At 36.4% G+C, this 23,177-nt stretch overlaps 1 protein-coding gene across 1 annotated transcript in view; it reads left to right on the top strand.

Annotated features, from left to right (window-relative positions):
• Nucleotides 1-23,177, top strand: part of LOC117343096 (histone deacetylase 4-like) — a 204,498-nt gene that overhangs the window by 14,564 nt on the left and 166,757 nt on the right. The window contains exon 3 of the mRNA XM_033905396.1: nt 14,097-14,159. Coding sequence (XP_033761287.1) covers nt 14,097-14,159 — 63 coding nt within the window. The remainder of the gene's footprint in view (nt 1-14,096; nt 14,160-23,177) is intronic.

The raw sequence follows: 23,177 nt of genomic DNA, 5'->3' as shown, positions 1-23,177 counted from the left end.
CAGATTAGTGGTGACTGGATAGTGGGACAAACAGATTAGTGGTGACTGGAAAGTGGGACAAACAGACTAGTGATGACTGGATATTGGGACAAACAGATTAGTGGTGACTGTATAGTAGGACAAACAGACTAGTGATGACTGGATAGTGGGACAAACAGATTAGTGGTGACTGGATAGTGGGACAAACAGATTAGTGGTGACTGGAAAGTGGGACAAACAGACTAGTGGTGACTGGATAGTGGGACAAACAGACTAGTGGTGACTGGATAGTGGGACAAACAGACTAGTGGTGACTGGATAGTGGGACAAACAGATAAATGCTGACTGGAAAGTGGAACAAACAGAGTAGTGGTGTCTGGATAGTGGGAAAAACAGATTATAGTGGTGCTGATAGTGGGACAAACAGATTAGTGGTGACTGGATAGTGGAACAAACCAATTAGTGGTGACTGGATAGTGGGACACACAGATTAGTGGTGACTGAATAGTGGGACAAATAGACTAGTGGTGACTGGATAGTGGGACAAACAGATTAGTGGTGACTGGATAGTGGGACACACAGATTAGTGGTGACTGAATAGTGGGACAAATAGACTAGTGGTGACTGGATAGTGGCACAAACAGATTAGTGGTGACTGGATAGTGAGACAAACAGATTAGTGGTGACTGGATAGTGGGACAAACAGTTAAATGGTGACTGGATAGTGGGACAAACAGGTTAGTGATGGATGGATAGTGAGACAAACAGATTAGTGGTGACAGGAAAGTGGGACAAACAGATTATTGGTGGCTGATATAGGGACAAACAGATTAGTGGTGACTGGATAGTGGGACAAACAGATTAGTGGTGACTGGATAGTGGGACAAACAGTTTAGTGGTGACTGGATAGTGGGACAAATAGACTAGTGGTGACTGGATAGTGTGACAACAGATTAGTGGTGACAGATAATGGGACAAACAGATTAGTGGTGACTGGATAGTGGGACAAACAGATTAGTGGTGACTGGATAGTGGGACAAACAGTTTAGTGGTGACTGGATAGTGGGACAAATAGACTAGTGGTGACTGGATAGTGGGACAACCAGATTAGTGGTGACTGGATAGTGGGACAAACAGATTAGTGGTGACTGGATAGTGGGACAAACAGTTTAGTGGTGACTGGATAGTGGGACAAATAGACTAGTGGTGACTGGATAGTGTGACAACAGATTAGTGGTGACAGATAATGGGACAAACAGATTAGTGGTGACTGGATAGTGGGACAAACAGATTAGTGGTGACTGGATAGTGGGACAAACAGTTTAGTGGTGACTGGATAGTGGGACAAATAGACTAGTGGTGACTGGATAGTGGGACAACCAGATTAGTGGTGACTGGATAGTGGGACAAACAGATTAGTGGTGACTGGATAGTGGGACAAACAGATTAGTGGTGACTGGATAGTGGGACAAATATACTAGTGGTGACTGGATAGTGGGACAAACAGATTAGTGGTGACTGGATAGTGGGACAAATATACTAGTGGTGACTGGATAGTGGGACAAACAGATAAATGATGACTGGATAGTGGAACAAACAGGTTACTGATGGCTGGATAGTGGAACAAACAGACTAGTGGTGTCTGGATAGTGGAACAAACCAATTAGTGGTGACTGGATAGTGGGACACACAGATTAGTGGTGACTGAATAGTGGTACAAATAAACTAGTGGTGACTGGATAGTGGCACAAACAGACTAATGGTGACTGGATAGTTGGACAAACAGTTAAATGGTGACTGGATAGTGGGACAAACAGGTTAGTGATGGATGGATAGTGAGACAAACAGATAAGTGGTGACTGGAAAGTGGGACAAACAGATTAGTGGTGGCTGATATAGGGACAAACAGACTAGTGGTGGCTGATAGTGGGACAAACAGATTTGTAGTGGCTGGATAGTGGGACAAACAGATTAGTGGTGACTGGAAAGCGGGACAAACAGATTAGTGGTGACTTGATAGTGGGACAAATAGACTAGTGGTGACTGGATAGTGGGACAAACAGACTAGTGGTGACTGGATAGTGGGACAAACAGACTAGTGGTGACTGGAAAGCGGGACAAACAGATTAGTGGTGACTGATATAGGGACAAACAGACTAGTGGTGGCTGATAGTGGGACAAACAGATTAGTGGTGACTGATAGTGGGACAAACCAATTAGTGGTGACTGATATAGGGACAAACAGATTAGTGGTGACTGATATAGGGACAAACAGATTAATGTTGACTGGATAGTGGGACAAACAGATTAGTGTTGACTGGATAGTGGGACAAACTGACTAGTGGTGACTGGATAGTGGGACAAACAGATTAGTTGTGACTGATATAGGGACAAACAGATTAATGTTGACTGGATAGTGGGACAAACAGATTAGTGTTGACTGGATAGTGGGACAAACAGATAAATGGTGACTGGGTAGTGGGACAAACAGACTAGTGGTAGCTGATAGTGGGACAAATAGATTAGTGGAGGCTGGATAGTGGGACAAACAGATTAGTGGTGTCTGATATAGGGACAAACAGATTAGTGGTGACTGGATGATAGGACAACCAGATTAGTGGTGACTGGGTAGTAGGGTGGTGACTGGGTAGTAGGAAAAACAGATTAGTGGTGACTGGATAATAGGACAACCAGATTAGTGGTGACTGGGTAGTAGGACAACCAGATTAGTGGTGACTGGGTAGTGTGACAAAGAGTAGTGTGACAACCAGATTAGTGGTGACTGGGTAGTGTGACAACCAGATTAATGGTGACTAGGTAATAGGACAACCAGCTTAGTGGTGACTGGGTAGTTAGACAACAACATTAGTGGTGACTGGGTAGTGGGACAACTAGATTAAGGATGACTGGAGAATTGGACAACCAAATTAGTGGTGACCAGACAATGTTGCAACCAGATTAGGGGTGACTGGATAATTGGGACAATTTTTGTGGTGACTGGAGAATCAGATAAGATTAGTGGTGACAGATAAGTTGGACAAACAGATTTGTAGTGGCTGGATAGTGGGACAATCAGATTAGTGGTGACTGGATAGTGGGACAAACAGATTAGTGGTGACTGGATAGTGGGACAAACAGATTAGTGGTGACTGGAAAGCGGGACAAACAGATTAGTGGTGACTTGATAGTGGGACAAATAGACTAGTGGTGACTGGATAGTGGGACAAACAGACTAGTGGTGACTGGAAAGTGGGACAAACAGATTAGTGGTGACTGATATAGGGACAAACAGACTAGTGGTGGCTGATAGTGGGACAAACAGATTTGTAGTGGCTGGATAGTGGGACAAACAGATTAGTGTTGACTGGATAGTGGGACAAACAGACTAGTGGTGACTGGAAAGCGGGACAAACAGATTAGTGGTGACTGATATAGGGACAAACAGATTAGTGGTGACTGATAGTGGGACAAACAGATTAGTGGTGACTGATAGTGGGACAAACCAATTAGTGGTGACTGATATAGGGACAAACAGATTAGTGGTGACTGATATAGGGACAAACAGATTAATGTTGACTGGATAGTGGGACAAATAGACTAGTGGTGACTGGATAGTGGGACAAACAGACTAGTGGTGACTGGAAAGTGGGACAAACAGATTAGTGGTGACTGATATAGGGACAAACAGACTAGTGGTGGCTGATAGTGGGACAAACAGATTTGTAGTGGCTGGATAGTGGGACAAACAGACTAGTGGTGACTGGAAAGCGGGACAAACAGATTAGTGGTGACTGATATAGGGACAAACAGATTAGTGGTGACTGATAGTGGGACAAACAGATTAGTGGTGACTGATAGTGGGACAAACCAATTAGTGGTGACTGATATAGGGACAAACAGATTAGTGGTGACTGATATAGGGACAAACAGATTAATGTTGACTGGATAGTGGGACAAACAGATTAGTGTTGACTGGATAGTGGGACAAACTGACTAGTGGTGACTGGATAGTGGGACAAACAGATTAGTTGTGACTGATATAGGGACAAACAGATTAATGTTGACTGGATAGTGGGACAAACAGATTAGTGTTGACTGGATAGTGGGACAAACAGATAAATGGTGACTGGGTAGTGGGACAAACAGACTAGTGGTAGCTGATAGTGGGACAAATAGATTAGTGGAGGCTGGATAGTGGGACAAACAGATTAGTGGTGTCTGATATAGGGACAAACAGATTAGTGGTGACTGGATGATAGGACAACCAGATTAGTGGTGACTGGGTAGTAGGGTGGTGACTGGGTAGTAGGAAAAACAGATTAGTGGTGACTGGATAATAGGACAACCAGATTAGTGGTGACTGGGTAGTAGGACAACCAGATTAGTGGTGACTGGGTAGTGTGACAAAGAGTAGTGTGACAACCAGATTAGTGGTGACTGGGTAGTGTGACAACCAGATTAATGGTGACTAGGTAATAGGACAACCAGCTTAGTGGTGACTGGGTAGTTAGACAACAACATTAGTGGTGACTGGGTAGTGGGACAACTAGATTAAGGATGACTGGAGAATTGGACAACCAAATTAGTGGTGACCAGACAATGTTGCAACCAGATTAGGGGTGACTGGATAATTGGGACAATTTTTGTGGTGACTGGAGAATCAGATAAGATTAGTGGTGACAGATAAGTTGGAAAACCAGATTAGTGGTGACTGGATAGTGGGACAATCAGATTAGTGGTGACTGGATAGTGGGACAAACAGATTAGTGGTGACTGGATAGTGTGACAAACAGATTAGTGGTGACTGGATAGTGGGACAAACAGACTAGTGATGACTGGATAGTGGGACAAACAGATTAGTGGTGACTGGATAGTGGGACAAACAGATTAGTGGTGACTGGAAAGTGGGACAAACAGACTAGTGGTGACTGGATAGTGGGAGAAACAGACTAGTGGTGACTGGATAGTGGGACAAACAGTTAAATGGTGACTGGATAGTGGGACAAACAGATTAGTGTTGACTGGATAGTGGGACAAACAGATTAGTGGTGACTGGATAGTGGGACAAACAGATTAGTGGTGACTGGAAAGTGGGACAAACAGACTAGTGGTGACTGGATAGTGGGACAAACAGACTAGTGGTGACTGGATAGTGGGACAACCAGATTAGTGGTGACTGGATAGTGAGACTACCAGATTAGTGGTGACTGGATAGTGGGACAAACAGACTAGTGGTGACTGGATAGTGGGACTACCAGATTAGTGGTGACTGGATAAAAGGACAACCAGATTAATGATGACTGGGTAGTGGGACAACCAGATTTATGTTGGGCTTCTTAGTATAGAAATGATCTCCTTTATGTCCATTGGGACTTTCTTGGTGTAGCAAAGATTTCCAAAAAGTCTCAATTTTCATCATATTCCTTTAGTCAGCTAAAACCCATAATTTATACACTTTTATAGTGTATTTAACATTTGAAAGTCTTCTGTCTTTGCTCCCAATATCTACATTGACATTTAAGAAAGCAGTCTTTTCTAGTCGCCTAATAAGTTTGTCTATCAGTTTTAATACTCTGGAGTGGTTACTTTTGGGTAATTGTTTCTAAATGTGCTTTTCAAAAATAGAAAAACCAGTGCTTGTGTAGTGTACAGATTCATCGTATTACCCTCAAAGTGTCAACACGGTATTGGCTAATACAACATAACATTTTAAATGTTGACTTTGTTCTTGAGATGAGTAACATTTAGGAAAAATAATTAGATGCCACGTTGCTTTAAAGCCTGTTTTATAACCTCTAAAATAGATTTTCCTGGAAACCAATTGAGCTGGAATGAAATAACGAAAATACTAGTAGTGTAAAGTATACTTTAACCTTTCATACAAGTAGACTTACGAAATGTCACTATGAAACTGAAATAAAAGAAAGAATCACATTACAGTCTCATTTAAACTACTGTATGAAAACCATATGACTTCCGTTGATTATTTTAGGATTCATATTGCTTTGGTAAATGACTGTCATCTTTATTACAATAAATGACCTTGGCAAACTGTAGAGGGTAAAATCTAACCATCGAATGGCTTCTATGTATGAATGACTTCTACAGAATATTTATTAGTTTGTTCAAATGAATGACCTTGACCAACTTTTTAACAGATCCATTTACATTTCCAGATCTATATGTGTAAAAGAATGTTTAAGTGCAAATAGCTGACTCTTATTCAGATTAACTAAGCACATTTGAATTGAAATTGAGTTACTCTAAATTTTGCTTTACTACTACTAGATGCAAGTCTTAATAATTCTACTATTGGATGCATATCTTAGTAATTCTACTACTGGATACATATATTAGTAATTCTACTACTGGATACATATCTTAGTAATTCTACTACTGGATACATATCTTAGTAATTCTACTACTGGATACATATCTTAGTAATTCTACTTCTGGATACATATCTTAGTAATTCTACTACTGGATACATATCTTAGTAATTCTACTACTGGATACATATCTTAGTAATTCTACTACTTCTTAGTAATTCTACTACTGGATACATATCTTAGTAATTCTATTACTGGATACATATCTTAGTAATTCTACTACTGGATACATATCTCAGTAATTCTATTACTGGATACATATCTCAGTAATTCTATTACTGGATACATATCTCAGTAATTCTGCTACTGGATACATATCTTAGTGATTCTACTACTGGATACATATCTTAGTAATTCTACTACTGGATACACATCTTAGTAATTCTACTACTGGATACATATCTTAGTAATTCTACTACTGGATACATATCTTAGTAATTCTACTACTGGATACATATCTTAGTAATTCTACTTCTGGATACATATCTTAGTAATTCTACTACTGGATACATATCTTAGTAATTCTACTACTTCTTAGTAATTCTACTACTGGATACATATCTTAGTAATTATACTACTTCTTAGTAATTCTACTACTGGATACATATCTCAGTAATTCTACTACTGGATACATATCTCAGTAATTCTATTACTGGATACATATCTCAGTAATTCTACTACTGGATACATATCTTAGTAATTCTACTTCTGGATACATATCTTAGTAATTCTAGTACTGGATACATATCTTAGTAATTCTACTACTGGATACATATCTTAGTAATTCTACTACTGGAAACATAGCTTACTAATTCTACTATTGGATACATATCTTAGTAATTCTACTATTACATACATATCTTAGTAATTCTACTACTTCATACATATCTTAGTAATTCTACTTCTGGATACATATCTTAGTAATTCTATTACTGAATACATATCTTAGTAATTCTGCTACTGGATACATATCTTAGTAATTCTACTACTGGATACATAGCTTAGTAATTCTACTACTGAATACATATATTAGTAATTGTACTGCTGAATACATATCTTAGTAATTCTACTACTGGATACATAGCTTAGTAATTCTACTAGGGGATACATATCTTAGTAATTCTACTACTGGATACATATCTTAGTAATTCTACTACTGGATACATAACTTAGTAATTATACTATTGGATACATATCTTAGTAATTCTATTACTAAGCACATATCTTAGTAATTCTACTACTGGATACATATCTTAGTAATTCTACTACTGGATACATATCTTAGTAATTATACTATTGGATACATATCTTAGTAATTCTATTACTAAGCACATATCTCAGTAATTCTACTACTGGATACATATCTTAGTAATTCTATTACTGGATACATATCTTAGTAACTCTACTACTGGATACATATCTTAGTAATTCTACTACTGGATACATATCTTAGTAATTCTACTACTGGATACATAGCTTAGTAATTCTACTATTGGATACATATCTTAGTAATTCTATTACTGGATACATATCTTAGTAATTCTACTACTGGATACATATCTCAGTAATTCTATTACTGGATACATATCTCAGTAATTCTATTACTGGATACATATCTCAGTAATTCTGCTACTGGATACATATCTTAGTGATTCTACTACTGGATACATATCTTAGTAATTCTACTACTGGATACACATCTTAGTAATTCTACTACTGGATACATATCTTAGTAATTCTACTACTGGATACATATCTTAGTAATTCTACTACTGGATACATATCTTAGTAATTCTACTTCTGGATACATATCTTAGTAATTCTACTACTGGATACATATCTTAGTAATTCTACTACTGGATACATATCTTAGTAATTATACTACTTCTTAGTAATTCTACTACTGGATACATATCTCAGTAATTCTACTACTGGATACATATCTCAGTAATTCTATTACTGGATACATATCTCAGTAATTCTACTACTGGATACATATCTTAGTAATTCTACTACTGGATACATATCTTATTAATTCTACTTCTGGATACATATCTTAGTAATTCTACTACTGGATACATATCTTAGTAATTCTACTTCTGGATACATATCTTAGTAATTCTAGTACTGGATACATATCTTAGTAATTCTACTACTGGATACATATCTTAGTAATTCTACTACTGGAAACATAGCTTACTAATTCTACTATTGGATACATATCTTAGTAATTCTACTATTACATACATATCTTAGTAATTCTACTACTGGATACATATCTTAGTAATTCTACTACTGGATACATATCTTAGTAATTCTACTACTGGATACATATCTTAGTAATTCTACTTACTGGATACATATCTTAGTAATTCTACTACTGGATACATATCTTAGTAATTCTACTACTGGATACATATCTTAGTAATTCTACTACTGGATACATATCTTAGTAATTCTACTACTGGATACATATCTTAGTAATTCTATTACTGGATACATATCTTAGTAATTCTACTACTGGATACATATCTTAGTAATTCTACTACTGGATACATATCTTAGTAATTCTACTACTGGATACATATCTTAGTAATTCTACTTCTGGATACATATCTTAGTAATTCTACTACTGGATACATATCTTAGTAATTCTACTACTGGATACATATCTTAGTAATTCTACTACTGGATACATATCTTAGTAATTCTACTACTGGATACATATCTTAGTAATTCTACTACTGGATACATATCTTAGTAACTCTACTACTGGATACATATCTTAGTAATTCTACTACTGGATACATATCTTAGTAATTCTACTACTGGATACATAGCTTAGTAATTCTACTATTGGATACATATCTTAGTAATTCTACTATTGGATACATATCTTAGTAATTCTACTACTGAATACATATCTTAGTAATTCTATTACTGGATACATATCTTAGTAATTCTACTACTGGATACATAGCTTAGTAATTCTACTATTGGATACATATCTTAGTAATTCTATTACTGAATACATATCTTAGTAATTCTATTGCTGGATACATATATTAGTAATTCTACTACTGAATACATATCTTAGTAATTCTATTACTGGATACATATCTTAGTAATTCTATTGCTGGATACATATCTTAGTAATTCTATTACTGGAAACATATCTTAGTAATTCTACTACTGAATACATATCTTAGTAATTCTATTACTGGAAACATATCTTAGTAATTCTACTACTGAATACATATCTTAGTAATTCTATTACTGGATACATATCTTAGTAATTCTATTGCTGGATACATATCTTAGTAATTCTACTACTGAATACATATCTTAGTAATTCTATTACTGGATACATATCTTAGTAATTCTATTACTGGATACATATCTTAGTAATTCTACTACTGGATACATATCTCAGTAATTCTATTACTGGACACATATCTTAGTAATTCTACTACTGAATACATATCTTAGTAATTCTACTACTGAATACATATCTTAGTAATTCTATTACTGAATACATATCTTAGTAATTCTACTACTGGATACATATCTTAGTAATTCTACTACTGGATACATATCTTAGTAATTCTACTTCTGGATACATATCTTAGTAATTCTACTACTGGATACATATCTTAGTAATTCTACTACTTCTTAGTAATTCTACTACTGGATACATATCTTAGTAATTATACTACTTCTTAGTAATTCTACTACTGGATACATATCTCAGTAATTCTACTACTGGATACATATCTCAGTAATTCTATTACTGGATACATATCTCAGTAATTCTACTACTGGATACATATCTTAGTAATTCTACTACTGGATACATATCTTATTAATTCTACTTCTGGATACATATCTTAGTAATTCTACTACTGGATACATATCTTAGTAATTCTACTTCTGGATACATATCTTAGTAATTCTAGTACTGGATACATATCTTAGTAATTCTACTACTGGATACATATCTTAGTAATTCTACTACTGAATACATATCTTAGTAATTCTATTACTGAATACATACCTTAGTAATTCTACTACTGGATACATATCTGAGTAATTATACCCCCGCAACAAAGTTAGGGGGGGATATTGGAATCAGGTTGTCTGTCCGTCTGTCCGTCCGTCCGTCCGTCCGTCTGTCTGTAGACGCATTTTGTCTGGACAACTCCTCCTAAACCGATTGGCCAATTCCGATGAAACTTCACACAAATATTAATGATCATGTGTAGATATGCATGCCACTTTATTTTTCTCAAAATTATGGTTGCTATGGCAACTGGTCACTATAAACAGGTTTTCTGATAAGAACCATAACTTTAAGTTTGTCCGGACAACTCCTCCTAAACCGAAGGGCCGATTTCAATGAAACTTCACACAAATATAGAGGACCATGTGTAGATGTGCATGCCACTTTCTTTTTTTTTTAAAAATTATGGTTGCTATGGCAACTGGTCACTATAAACAGGTTTTCTGATAAGAACCATAACTTTAAGTTTGTCCGGACAACTCCTAAACCGAAGGGCTGATTTCAATGAAACTTCACACAAATATAAAGGACCATGTGTAAATGTTCATGCCACTTTATTTTTCACAAAATTATGGTTGCTATGGCAACTGGTCACTATAAACAGGTTTTCCGATAAGAACCATAACTTTAAGTTTGTCCAGACACCTCCTCCTAAACTAAATGGCCAATTTCAATGAAACTTCACACAAATATAGAGGACCATGTGTAGATGTGCATGCCACTTTTTTTTTTTTTTTAAATTATGGTTGCTATGACAACTGGTCACTATAAACAGGTTTTCTGATAAGAACCATAACTTTAAGTTTGTCCAGACAACTCCTAAACCGAAGGGCTGATTTCAATGAAACTTCACACAAATATAGAGGACCATGTGTAGATGTGCATGCCACTTTCTTTTTAATTTCAAATTATGGTTGCTATGGCAACTGGTCACTATATTACTGGGTTATCTTAGTTAGCCTCTAATTAACAGTTCCAATTCACCATTGACTCGTGCAGACTGCGGGGGTATTAGTCAGCCATCCTGGTGACAGTTCTAGTTCTACTACTGGATACATATCTTAGTAATTCTACTACTGGATACATATCTTAGTAATTATACTATTGGATACATATCTTAGTAATTCTACTACTGGATACATATCTTTGTAATTCTACTACTGGATACATATCTTAGTAATTCTACTAATGGATACATATCTTAGTAATTCTACTACTGGATACATATCTTTGTAATTCTACTACTGGATACATATCTTAGTAATTCTACTACTGGATACATATCTTAGTAATTCTACTACTGGATACATATCTTAGTAATTCTACTACTGGATACATATCTTAGTAATTCTACTACTGGATACATATCTTAGTAATTCTACTACTGGATACATATCTTAGTAATTCTACTACTGGATACATATCTTAGTAATTCTACTACTGGATACATATCTTAGTAATTCTACTACTGGATACATATCTTAGCAATTCTTCCATAGGTTTTAAAGTGATTACAACTAGAGTTGCATGTGAAAAGGAATATTTCATTGCCCAGAGGAAAAGATCAAGTTGAAAATGAAGAAAGAATTAAAGCAAACTTGATTACGAAGAAAAGACATGTGAAAAAAAACTGGATGATTCATTTAATTTCAAAAATTTCTAAAGTTCAGCGTAGGCATATTGGTAAAATTCTTTCTTCAAATAAAGTTAAATGCACGATACAGGTCCACAGGGTCCTCTTCTTCTTGAAAGCTGACATTTAGAAAGGAAACATTTTTACAGTCGGTTATTAACTTGAGCCATCCTCAGGGGGTTTTAGCGCCAAACATAACACTTCTGAAATGTGATAACACTTGAAATAGAACAGAACCTTTTATTTCTCTTTGGTTTTATGGCTTGCACTAGGTGGTTGTGTCTTTAGAGATTAATTCTTCAAACTGCAACCTTTAAAGGCAAAACTGTACTTTAGAACTCAGAACTCGAGGAAAGTGTCAGGGGAAATTTGAGGAAAATATGAGATTTTATGAAGCAACGTTGATATTTTGGTTTTTCTTTTTTAGGCTTTGTTCAGTGTACAGATATGGTAACTGCTTTGATTTGTTTCTCCTCATAAAAAGTTCATTTTATGAAAACTGTGTTTGTACGGGTCTAAATGGGTCAAATTTTGCAATTCTACTGAAAGCTTAAGCAGATTTTTTTCTATATTTTTTGTAGACATTATGAAATGAACCTTGAAATGATCTCTAGGTTTTATTTCAAGGTATATAATTTTCAAATTTTTGAATAACAAATAGGGACCAAAGTATCCAGTCTCCCTGATGTCAGGGGTTTATAGTAGGAACCAAAGTATCCAGTCTCCCTGTTGTCAGGGTTTATAGTAGGAACCAAAGTATCCAGTCTCCCTGATGTCAGAGTTTATTGAAGGGAACAAAGTATCCAGTCTCCCTGATGTCATGGTTTATAGAAGGAACCAAAGTATCGAGTCTCCCTAATGTCAGAGTTATTTGTAGGGACCAAAGTATCCAGTCTCCCTGATGTCAGGGTTTATTGTAGGAACCAAAGTATCCAGTCTCCCTGATGTCAGAGTTTATTGAAGGGAACAAAGTATCCAGTCTCCCTGATGTCGGGGTTTATTGTGGGGACCAAAGTATCCAGTCCCCCTGATGTCAGGGTTTATTGTAGGGACCAAAGTATCCAGTCTCCCTGATGTCAGAGTTTATTGTAGGGACCAAAGTATCCAGTCCCCCTGATGTCGGGGTTTATTGTAGGGACCAAAGTATTCAGTCTCCCTGATGTCATGGTTTATTGTAGGGACCAAAGTATTCAGTCTCCCTGATGTCATGGTTTATTGTGGGGACCAAAGTATTCAGTCTCCCTGATGTCATGGTTTATTGTGGGGACCAAAGTATCCAGTCTCCCTGATGTCATGGTTTATTGTAGGGACCAAAGTATCCAGTCTCCCTGATGTCAGAGTTTATTGTGGGGACCAAAGTATCCAGTCTCCCTGATGTCAGGGTTTATTGTAGGGACCAAAGTATTCAGTCTCCCTGATGTCATGGTTTATTGTGGGGACCAAAGTATTCAGTCTCCCTGATGTCATGGTTTATTGTGGGGACCAAAGTATCCAGTCTCCCTGATGTCATGGTTTATTGTAGGGACCAAAGTATCCAGTCTCCCTGATGTCAGAGTTTATTGTGGGGACCAAAGTATCCAGTCTCCCTGATGTCAGGGTTTATTGTAGGGACCAAAGTATCCAGTCTCTCTGATGTCAGGGTTTATTGTAGGGACCAAAGTATCCAGTCTCCCTGATGTCAGAGTTTATTGTGGGGACCAAAGTATCCAGTCTCCCTGATGTCAGGGTTTATTGTAGGGACCAAAGTATTCAGTCTCCCTGATGTCATGGTTTATTTTAGGGACCAAAGTATCCAGTCTCCCTGATATCAGTAGAATCAGGTTTAATGTCACACTGATGAAGTATCTGTAACTGATATATAAAGAGCAATTAGAACCTGTGACATTTGCCTAGTACTTTACTGATTTACGACACATATAAGTGTCTGATTGTCTTCTTAAAAATGCTGCCGTTCTTGGAAATCTTCAGTGTTGAGTAAGTTGGTTAGTCGAATTAAACAACAATGAATGTGTTTACAATCTTACTATTTGTCCAGATGGTGTTGGTCGGAAGCTTGTCTACAAGGGAAGTGTGGATTCAGGGTTTCAGGAGCCTATTGGTAAGTGAAGTTTTGTTTGCATGAATTTTTTGGACTTGACTCGCAAAATTATATTTAAAATATGAAAGACACTTTGAAACTAGCTTTTAAGCTCACCTGGACCGAAGGTCCGGTGAGCTTATGTCATGGCGCAGCGTCCGTCGTCTGTCGTCCGTCCGTCCGTCGTCTGTCGTCCATCCGTCGTCCGTCAACATTTGCTTCAAATCCCTACTAGTCCAAAAGTTCTTATTGGATTTTGACCAAATTTGGCCAGAAACATCCTTGGCAGAAGGGGAACAGATTTTGCATAAATGGTGACTCTGACCCCCGAGGGGCCAAAAGGGCGGGGCCCAATAGGGGAAATAGAGGCAATTCCTTTAAATCGCTACTTGTCATAAAGTTACCAATGGATTTGAACCCAATTTGGTAAGAAACATCCTTGGGGGAAGGGGAACAGAATTTGCATAAATAGTGGCTCTGACCCCCGAGGGGCCAAAAGGGCGGGGCCAAAGAGGGGAAATAGAGGTAATTCATTTGAATTGCTACTAGTCATAAAGTTATGAATGGATTTGAACCCAATTTGGTCAGAAAGATCCTTGGGTGAAGGGGAACAGATTTTGCATAAATGGTGACTCTGACCCCTGAGGGGCCAAAGGGGCGCGGCCCAATAGGGGAAATAGAGGTAATTCCTTTGAATCGCTACTAGTCATAAAGTTAAGAATGGATTTGAACCCAATTTGGCCAGAAAGATCCTTGGGGGAAAGGGAACAGATTTTGCATTAGTGGTGATTCTGACCCCGGAGGGGCCAAAGGGGCGGGGCCCAATAGGGGAAATAGAGGCAATTCCTTTGAATCGCTACTAGTCATAAAGTTATGAATGGATTTGAACCCAATTTGGTCAGAAAGATCCTTAGGAGAAGGGGAACAGATTTTGCAGTAATGGTGACTCTGACCCCCGAGGGGCCAAAGGGGCGGGGCCCAATAGGGGAAATAGAGGTAATTCCCTTAAATCGCTACTAGTCATAAAGTTAAGAATGGATTTGAACCCAATTTGGTCATAAAGATCCTTAGGAGAAGGCGAACTGATTTTGCATTAATGGTGATTCTGACCCCCGAGGGGCCAAAAGGGCGGGGCCCAATTGGGGAAATAGAGGTTATTCCTTTGAATCGCTACTAGTCATAAAGTTATGAATGGATTTGAACCCAATTTGGTCATAAAGATCCTTAGGAGAAGGCAAACAGATTTTGCATAAATGGTGACTGACCCCCCGAGGGGCCAATAGGGTGGGGCGCAATAGGAGAAATAGAGGTAATTCCTTTAAATCGCTACTAGTCATAAAGTGATGAATGCATGCATGTTCGAAAAACAATTCTTGATGTCTTGCAGACCTTAGAGAGTCTGGACTTCATTAATCTTTAAAGCAGTTCGGATTCCCACACTATAACCATATATAGCATTGTTAGAGATTTGCAAATAAAAAAAATTGAATATGGACATTATTTTGACATTTGGTCTAATCCAACCTGGTGAGCGATACAGGCCCCATGAGCCTCTTGTTTATTTTATGTTGAATTCTTCAATTTTTGCTGTGTTGTGTTATGTTGGAGGGGACGGGGAGATATTAATAGAATCTTACTTGGACCGGTTAACGTTCCATGCACAGGGATAAACTCTTACACTTGGGTTGAGGTATCCTAAAAACCTTGTGCTGGCCAGCCAAACTCTTATGCTTGGGTTGAGATATCCTAAAAACCTTGTGCTGGCCAGCCAAACTCTTACACTTGGGTTGAGATATCCTAAAAACCTTGTGTTGGTCAGCCAAACTCTTGCACTTGGGTTGAGGTATCCTAAAAACCTTGTGCTGGCCAGCCAAACTCTTACGCTTGGGTTGAGATATCCTAAAAACCTTGTGTTGGCCAGCCAAACTCTTACGCTTGGGTCGAGGTATCCTAAAAACCTTCTGCTGGCCAGCCAAACTCTTACGCTTGGGTTGAGATATCCTAAAAATCTTGTGTTGGCCAGCCAAACTCTTACACTTGGGTTGAGATATCCTAAAAACCTTGTGTTGGCCAGCCAAACTCTTACACTTGGGTTGAGATATCCTAAAAACCTTGTGCTGGCCAGCCAAACTCTTACACTTGGGTTGAGATATCCTAAAAACCTTGTGCTGGCCAGCCAAACTCTTACACTTGGGTTGAGATATCCCTTTTGACAGTACAGGGCCATGTTTGATCATTTTTCTCACATACTCTACGTAAAAGTAACAAATTGTGAAGTGTTATGAATCTTCTCCATCGTGTTATCATCTAAATGTGCATCAAAATTGATGACGTTATCAATTTATGTCGAAGTTACACTAGAGAAAATGATAAAGTTATGCTATTGTGAGTAACACCATAGCATATGTCAGCTGTCTTAAAATTTCCCTACCTCCTGTGAGAATTTGGTCCCAGGACAGTGTGGCAAGACTAATACATATTTGGAGTTATGAGATAAAAAATCTGGCTTTCTTCCTTATTCAACTACAGCCAACCCCTACCTGGATACACCCATCTACTTTTACTCGTACCCTACCTAAATCTCAGGGTTAACTTTTAGCAGCACAATAAACCATGATAGCATAACTACCAAGTCCAGGAAAGGCCCCATAATTGAACCTGACTGTGATAAGTCTGGTACTCGGTTGTGGTGATTGACTTTTTGGTGTCGTCTTTGAAATGTATGCATCATGTCATTTAAACAAGTGTTCTACTAATAAAACACACAAACTCATATACAATGATTGACCTGCTAGAATTTAATTTCATAACATTATAATATACAAATATATTACATTAGACATTAGATGTTCATCTGTAAAACAATTTTCTTCATTTCAAACTATAAGTTGTCTCATGTGATTCAGCTCATAGAATGAAATTGCTTCATTGGGAGAATTTGGACTTGGTACTTTTGTAGGGGAAAAGTTGTGGGATAAGCATATGTTACCCAATGAGTGACGGCCTTTAGTTAATTTTCTTTAGAAAAGACACATGCTTAAATAAACTAATGATAGTTAGTTAATTTTCAAATTTAGAAAAGACACTCGCTAAGCTTGTATCTCTTCTAAAGAAATTAACTAACTCGAGTTAGATAAACATGCTAGACATCCATCACCTGCTGGAGAACCTATATTTGTATAATTTGAAGGAAGTAACTTTATCAATGATAAGGTAATTAAACATATTTCTGCTGACAAGTCATTGGAAGACACAATTCAAATTGGATCAGATTGATTTCATTAATAATTTCTTAATATAGTTCTTGTCAAATCATTTGTGAAATAATTAAAAAGGATTGATTTCATTAATAATTTCTTAATATAGTTCTTGTCAAATCATTTCTGAAATGATTAAAAAGGTGGATATAAACCTATTTCTAAAATAAGATAAAAGACATAACGTTAACCTAATCAGTGACAAAGATGATATTTGTCAACATTTTGAGATACAAATTGATATTTCCGTTTTTGGGTGCAAATTAGGCCATGACGCTGAAGATTTGACAAAGAATACACCCCATAGATATTCACAAACATACAGAAATAGCGACAGAAGCAAACTGGAGAAGCCATTAGTAGATCAGAGTGTGCTGAGAAACCAATGCTTGGCAGCGAGGAGCTAAATTAATATTGACAATTGCTATTTTTGGCACAACCAAATAAGATTTATTTCTGGAAATCGAAATGAAATATTCCCTCTGTGACTAGAGTTGCTGTCCTTTTCTGAGAATGATTGATATTAGATGTCAGTATGTTGTAGGACCGTAATTAAATTGTGATGTCTTCAACCTCCCTGCGAGCCATTTCAATGACATGATCTATACTGTTCATCAAAAGCAACTCATCAAATTGCCACTTTTAGATCAAATGTCTTAATATAGTGTTCATTTTTTTTTTTTTAGAAAATAACACTATTTCTTTTAAAACTGTCAGATTTCTCATTAGTCAGATGCAAGAAAATGTGTTTTTTAAAAGACAAACTGGTTTTATTCCAAATCCTAACTGATGAAAAATAACAAATTAAAAAAGAATTTCAATTTAAAGATTATTCAAATTGCTTTAGTTGCTATGAACCTTTTCAATCATTTGAAAGTTCTTCTTTGTTTTTGTGTACATTCCAAATCAAACCTGTCATCCTTTTTTGTGATCCTTTCAATCATACATGTCATCAATTCCTGTACACTACATGTATATTTTTAGCTTACCTGCCCAAAGGGAAAGTGAGCTTATATTGCTTATAACCATGCATTAGAGACCATGAGACCATATAATGGACCTGCAGCATGCTTGGGTGAAGGGCTACCAAGTTTGTTTAAAAAAATGACCTTCACCTACATTCAAGAGCACAGGGGTCAAATAGGCTTAAATCTTTAAACAATTTCTTTTCATTATAACCATTTAGGCCAAGAGACCTGATATTGGGCCTTCAATGTACTGAGGTGAAGGGCTACAAAGTTTATTCAAAAGTATGACCCTGTTCACATACATTATCATCATGTGTATACTTTTCAAATGCATCATCAATTTCTTGTTTGTTCTCAAATGCATTGTTAAATCTTTTCTTTCAGTGAGTGAATCATACCTCCTTAGGATGAACTGTATGATACATTTTGAGTGAATATATATCGCTGTATAAAAATTAGTTCAGGAATATCTAGGACATCAGACAAGATATGGCTGTGGGTGCCTGTTGGATGTGTATTTATGTATGATAACATGCTGAAAATGTTGGGTAAATGATTTCTGACAGCTGTATCAGGGGTAAATACAATTTGATTGATGTATCGTCTATTTTTGGGGAGGTAATAAGAACAGCCACATTCTAGTGGCTGCGGGACGTGATGTCACAGTTAATCACTCGTTAAAGACACCCATACCTTACAGACATGTTACAAAGTCTCTTTGTGATTATCCATGTTTTGTTTAGCTAGTTCATGTAACATATGCATGATGGTAATGTTACTAATAATGCAGAATATATTTGTCAGTTAAATAGGGTTAACACAGTCATTTCGTAAAATGGAAGTTTGGAATTCAAGCCTCTGTTGGCAAAGTCTGTTATTTTTCGTAAGTCAAGGGAGAGGACCATAATATCTGCGAGAAAAACGGACAATTTTATGATGTATCATTAGCTCCCTTCTACATTATTAAATACTATATGATCTATTTCTTACTATCTAAATGATCTATTGAGTTGAGGTATGACTAACGTAACTATAGTCCTAAAGTGACCATAGCTTGTTAAGCAAATGTGAAACAAATTAGTGCGAGTCACGCTGTATGAATTATGGATAAGAATTACCCAATCTTAACTATAATTTCCAACATGAAACATCGGCTATTAACACAGCAGCTAGACATCCACATCTGTTAGAACATTAAAAAAGAGTTTTTGTTTTGAGATGATTAAGATATAAAGTATATTGGTATGTAGTTACAGAGATGTATAAGATGTATCATAAAATTCCTGTGTGAAATTTTGTTCTGTATCATCAATGAAGTTGGAAATTTACACAGCTTAAAATACAGTAACGAAGGTCACTAATTGGGCCAAGTGACCGAGACTGCAAAATATACCGATCCCAGCTGCTAATCAAAATTTTTACAAGACTGAAATACTGTGTATATGAATTGTCTTATCATGTATTAATTATTTTGGTAATTTACTATGAAAGCTGATATGTTCTGTACCTTCACAAAATTACAAGCATGCTTGTGGACCTTGGACTAAATCTTACCAACTATGTTGAATTGAATTGTATTAAATATCTTTATTACCTCCAACATGTCAAGATCAATTCAACAAATATTGAAGTCATGAAATGAGAACGTAAGCACATCGATAAAATAGATATTACTTTGATTTAATGTATGTATTGAATTAGTATCTAGCTTAATACATTAACTGAAATTAACTGCAGCCATGTGACCATATTATCACTGAACGTAGTTCGGCCATCTTGTGATGAATCACTACAGACACGACAAGTAATACACAAGGGCTGGTTTCATTAGAAAAAATGTCTTTGTTGACTCTATCATCGACAGTTTCTTATGGTCAGGACTGAAATCATCAACAGTTTCTTATGGTCAGGACTGAAATCATCAACAGTTTCTAATGGTCAGGATTGAAATCATCAACAGTTTCTAATGGTCAGGATTGAAATCATCAACAGCTTCCAATGGTCAGGATTGAAATCATCGACAGTTTCTAATGGTCAACACTGAAATTATCAACAGTTTCAAATGGTCAGGACTGATATCAAATGTACCATTATGTCCTCCAAGAAGGACATTTTTTCATCATTCAAAATACTGACACTCTGAATAACCGAAGGTACATTCACAATTGAAGTACGAAGTCTGTCTCTTTCCTCAAATTATATACGACAGTCTATTAATAAATGTTTAACGATGTCATCAATTTTTTGTTTACACAAATAACAAATACAGTTTGTTAAGTGTAGACTTCAAAATTTGACAAGGATTCCAAATTCTTGACATATGTTGCTTATATTTAGGTACAAGAATCACAGTTTGTAAAGAGGATTGTATATTCTTTAATAAGGATCGCTTATTCTTTAACAAGGATCGCATATTCTTTAACGAGGATCGCATATTCTTTAACGAGGATCGCATATTCTTTAACGAGGATCATATATTCTTTAACAAGGATCGCATATTCTTTAACGAGGATCACATATTCTTTAACAAGGATTGCATATTCTTCAACAAGGATCGCATATTCTTTAACGAGGATCGCTTATTCTTTAATGAGGATCACATATTCTTTAAAGCAGATTGCATATTCTTTAACGAGGATTGAATATTCATTAACAAGGATCGCTTATTCTTTAATGAGGATCGCATATTCTTTAACGAGGATCGCATATTGTTTTAAGCGGATTGCATATTCTTTAACGAGGATTGCATAAAGAACAGAGGCTCCTTGATTCTTTCCTCTCTTTTCTCAATGTTTATCCTATTTTTTTTCTTTCAGTCTATATCTTCTTTATCATATGTTCCTCCATTCCTACCTAATCCTTTCTCTCCTGAATTTACTAACCCCCTCCCCTGGCCAGCCCGACTCCCTGCCCAGTCTATGCCACAGCAACTCCAGCTACCTGCATTACTATCAAGGCAGCCAGTCATGTTTGCCATCATCAAAGAGGTGCAGTGAGTTTTTAAGTGATTTAGATTCCATACACAGTTGTGCAGGTTGCATGATATGAGTTGCGCCAAAATTTCTCCACCTTGTTATTTCTGGAGTGTTGTTTCTCTTCTCAAGTCTACAGGAAGCAGATATATACTGAACCCAGCTGTTCTCTTGTGAAAACCCACCAGTTTTTAGCATTTAATACTTTTTTGTGTTTTTAATGAAAGATCTAAGAAGTAGTTCTGTGTCCTACTGTTTTTGTTGAAACTTTTTAAAAATTTGATGCATTAGTTGGTTTTAATGAGATCAGGAGAAAACTGTTATATTGTTGGTCCTGCTGGTTTTGTAGAAAAGATTTCCAATAAATACGCTTCTGATGTTATATACGTCTTTATTGATGTAGTAATGGGAGATGTGGTGCAGACGTCCGAAGGAAATCCGCAGAGTCCTGGTACGAAAAATCGCTAGATTAGCATAGAATATTCTGGCAACATTATCCCAGTTCTAATTATAAATTTCAAAATATGATTTTGTTGAGTCGCACAGGTGCAAAATAGATTAAATAATCTTGGTACAAGCACAATAAAAATTTTGTTTTATGATAATTCTTATGCCAGCTAAGTGGTTTTCAGTGTGAGAAAATCCTGTATTAATTTCAATTTATCTTTAGAATTTAATAAATCATTTAAAACAGGAAATATTAATGTAAATTTTATGTGTTGAATAAGTGGTTTGAAAAGATTGGTTCTAAAAATTGAAGTCCATGAAATTGGATCATTTCAGCCTGCTATAACTGATGTAATTTTAAATTTTAAAAAGTTGATTAGTGCTTGGATCGTAATTTGGTTCTTAAGTTTGATGATATAATTATATAAATTATTTGTCACAAAATAATGAGAACTTATTCAAATTTCATGATTACATTTCGTAACATACCCTGGTACTCAATAAAGTTCAATTTTGAAAGATTCTTCTGGAGAGTAGCCATGGAATGTGTTGAGAACCGAACTTACAGCTGTTATATTACCAACTCAGAAACCAGATATTGTTATTGAGATAGACCTTACAATAGCATTCTGTTTTGAAATGCTACCATATTTGTCCAATTTATGACCTTGAACTATCTCCTAAGGTACAAGGGTCTATTTAACTTAGTTTGCTTGAATAACTTGGTATTAGCTGACTGACCACAGTTAGGGCTGTGCTTAATAACTTGGTATTAGCTGACTGACCACAGTTAGGGCTGTGCTTAATAACTTGGTATTAGCTGACTGACCACAGTTAGGGCTGATAAAGGCCACTAAGTGTTAGTTGAAAGCTACATGTAAATAGAAATGATTTGTTAAATTTCTTTGTTAATTAGCTTAAAATCATTTAAAATGTTCCATTGAAGATATAAATACCTTTCTGCTGTGCAGCAGCATTTGGCTTGGTGAAGTACTCTACCGGTTATGATGACCTTTAAGGTCACAGACAAGATTACACAGTGTCAGAAGTTATGTCATTTGTATTGATTCTTGTTTTCAGTTTAATTGATTGATTTATTCTTTAGATTTCAGTATTTCCAAGTTGGTTTTATTTTTGGAAACAAAATCATAATCTTATTGTTATTTTAAGCAATCTGGTTATGATATTCACACACAAGTCACATTGCCCTCAGAAGTTAAATTACATAATTAAAAATACAAAATAAAAGTACATTCCCCCTCACAAGACCTGCATGTGGTCTTGCAAGAAAGTCGACTGGCAGGCATATTCTCCTGTCAAATATTGTCGACTTGACATATTTATATCAGATTATAAATAGCCTAACAACTCCAGCAGCATCCCTATCAGTACATA

This window comes from Pecten maximus, chromosome 15 (assembly GCF_902652985.1).
Source record: "Pecten maximus chromosome 15, xPecMax1.1, whole genome shotgun sequence".
Lineage (NCBI taxonomy): Eukaryota > Metazoa > Mollusca > Bivalvia > Pectinida > Pectinidae > Pecten > Pecten maximus.
The sequence above is the reverse complement of the archived record's forward strand: the minus strand, read 5'-3'. Positions and strand labels throughout refer to the sequence as shown.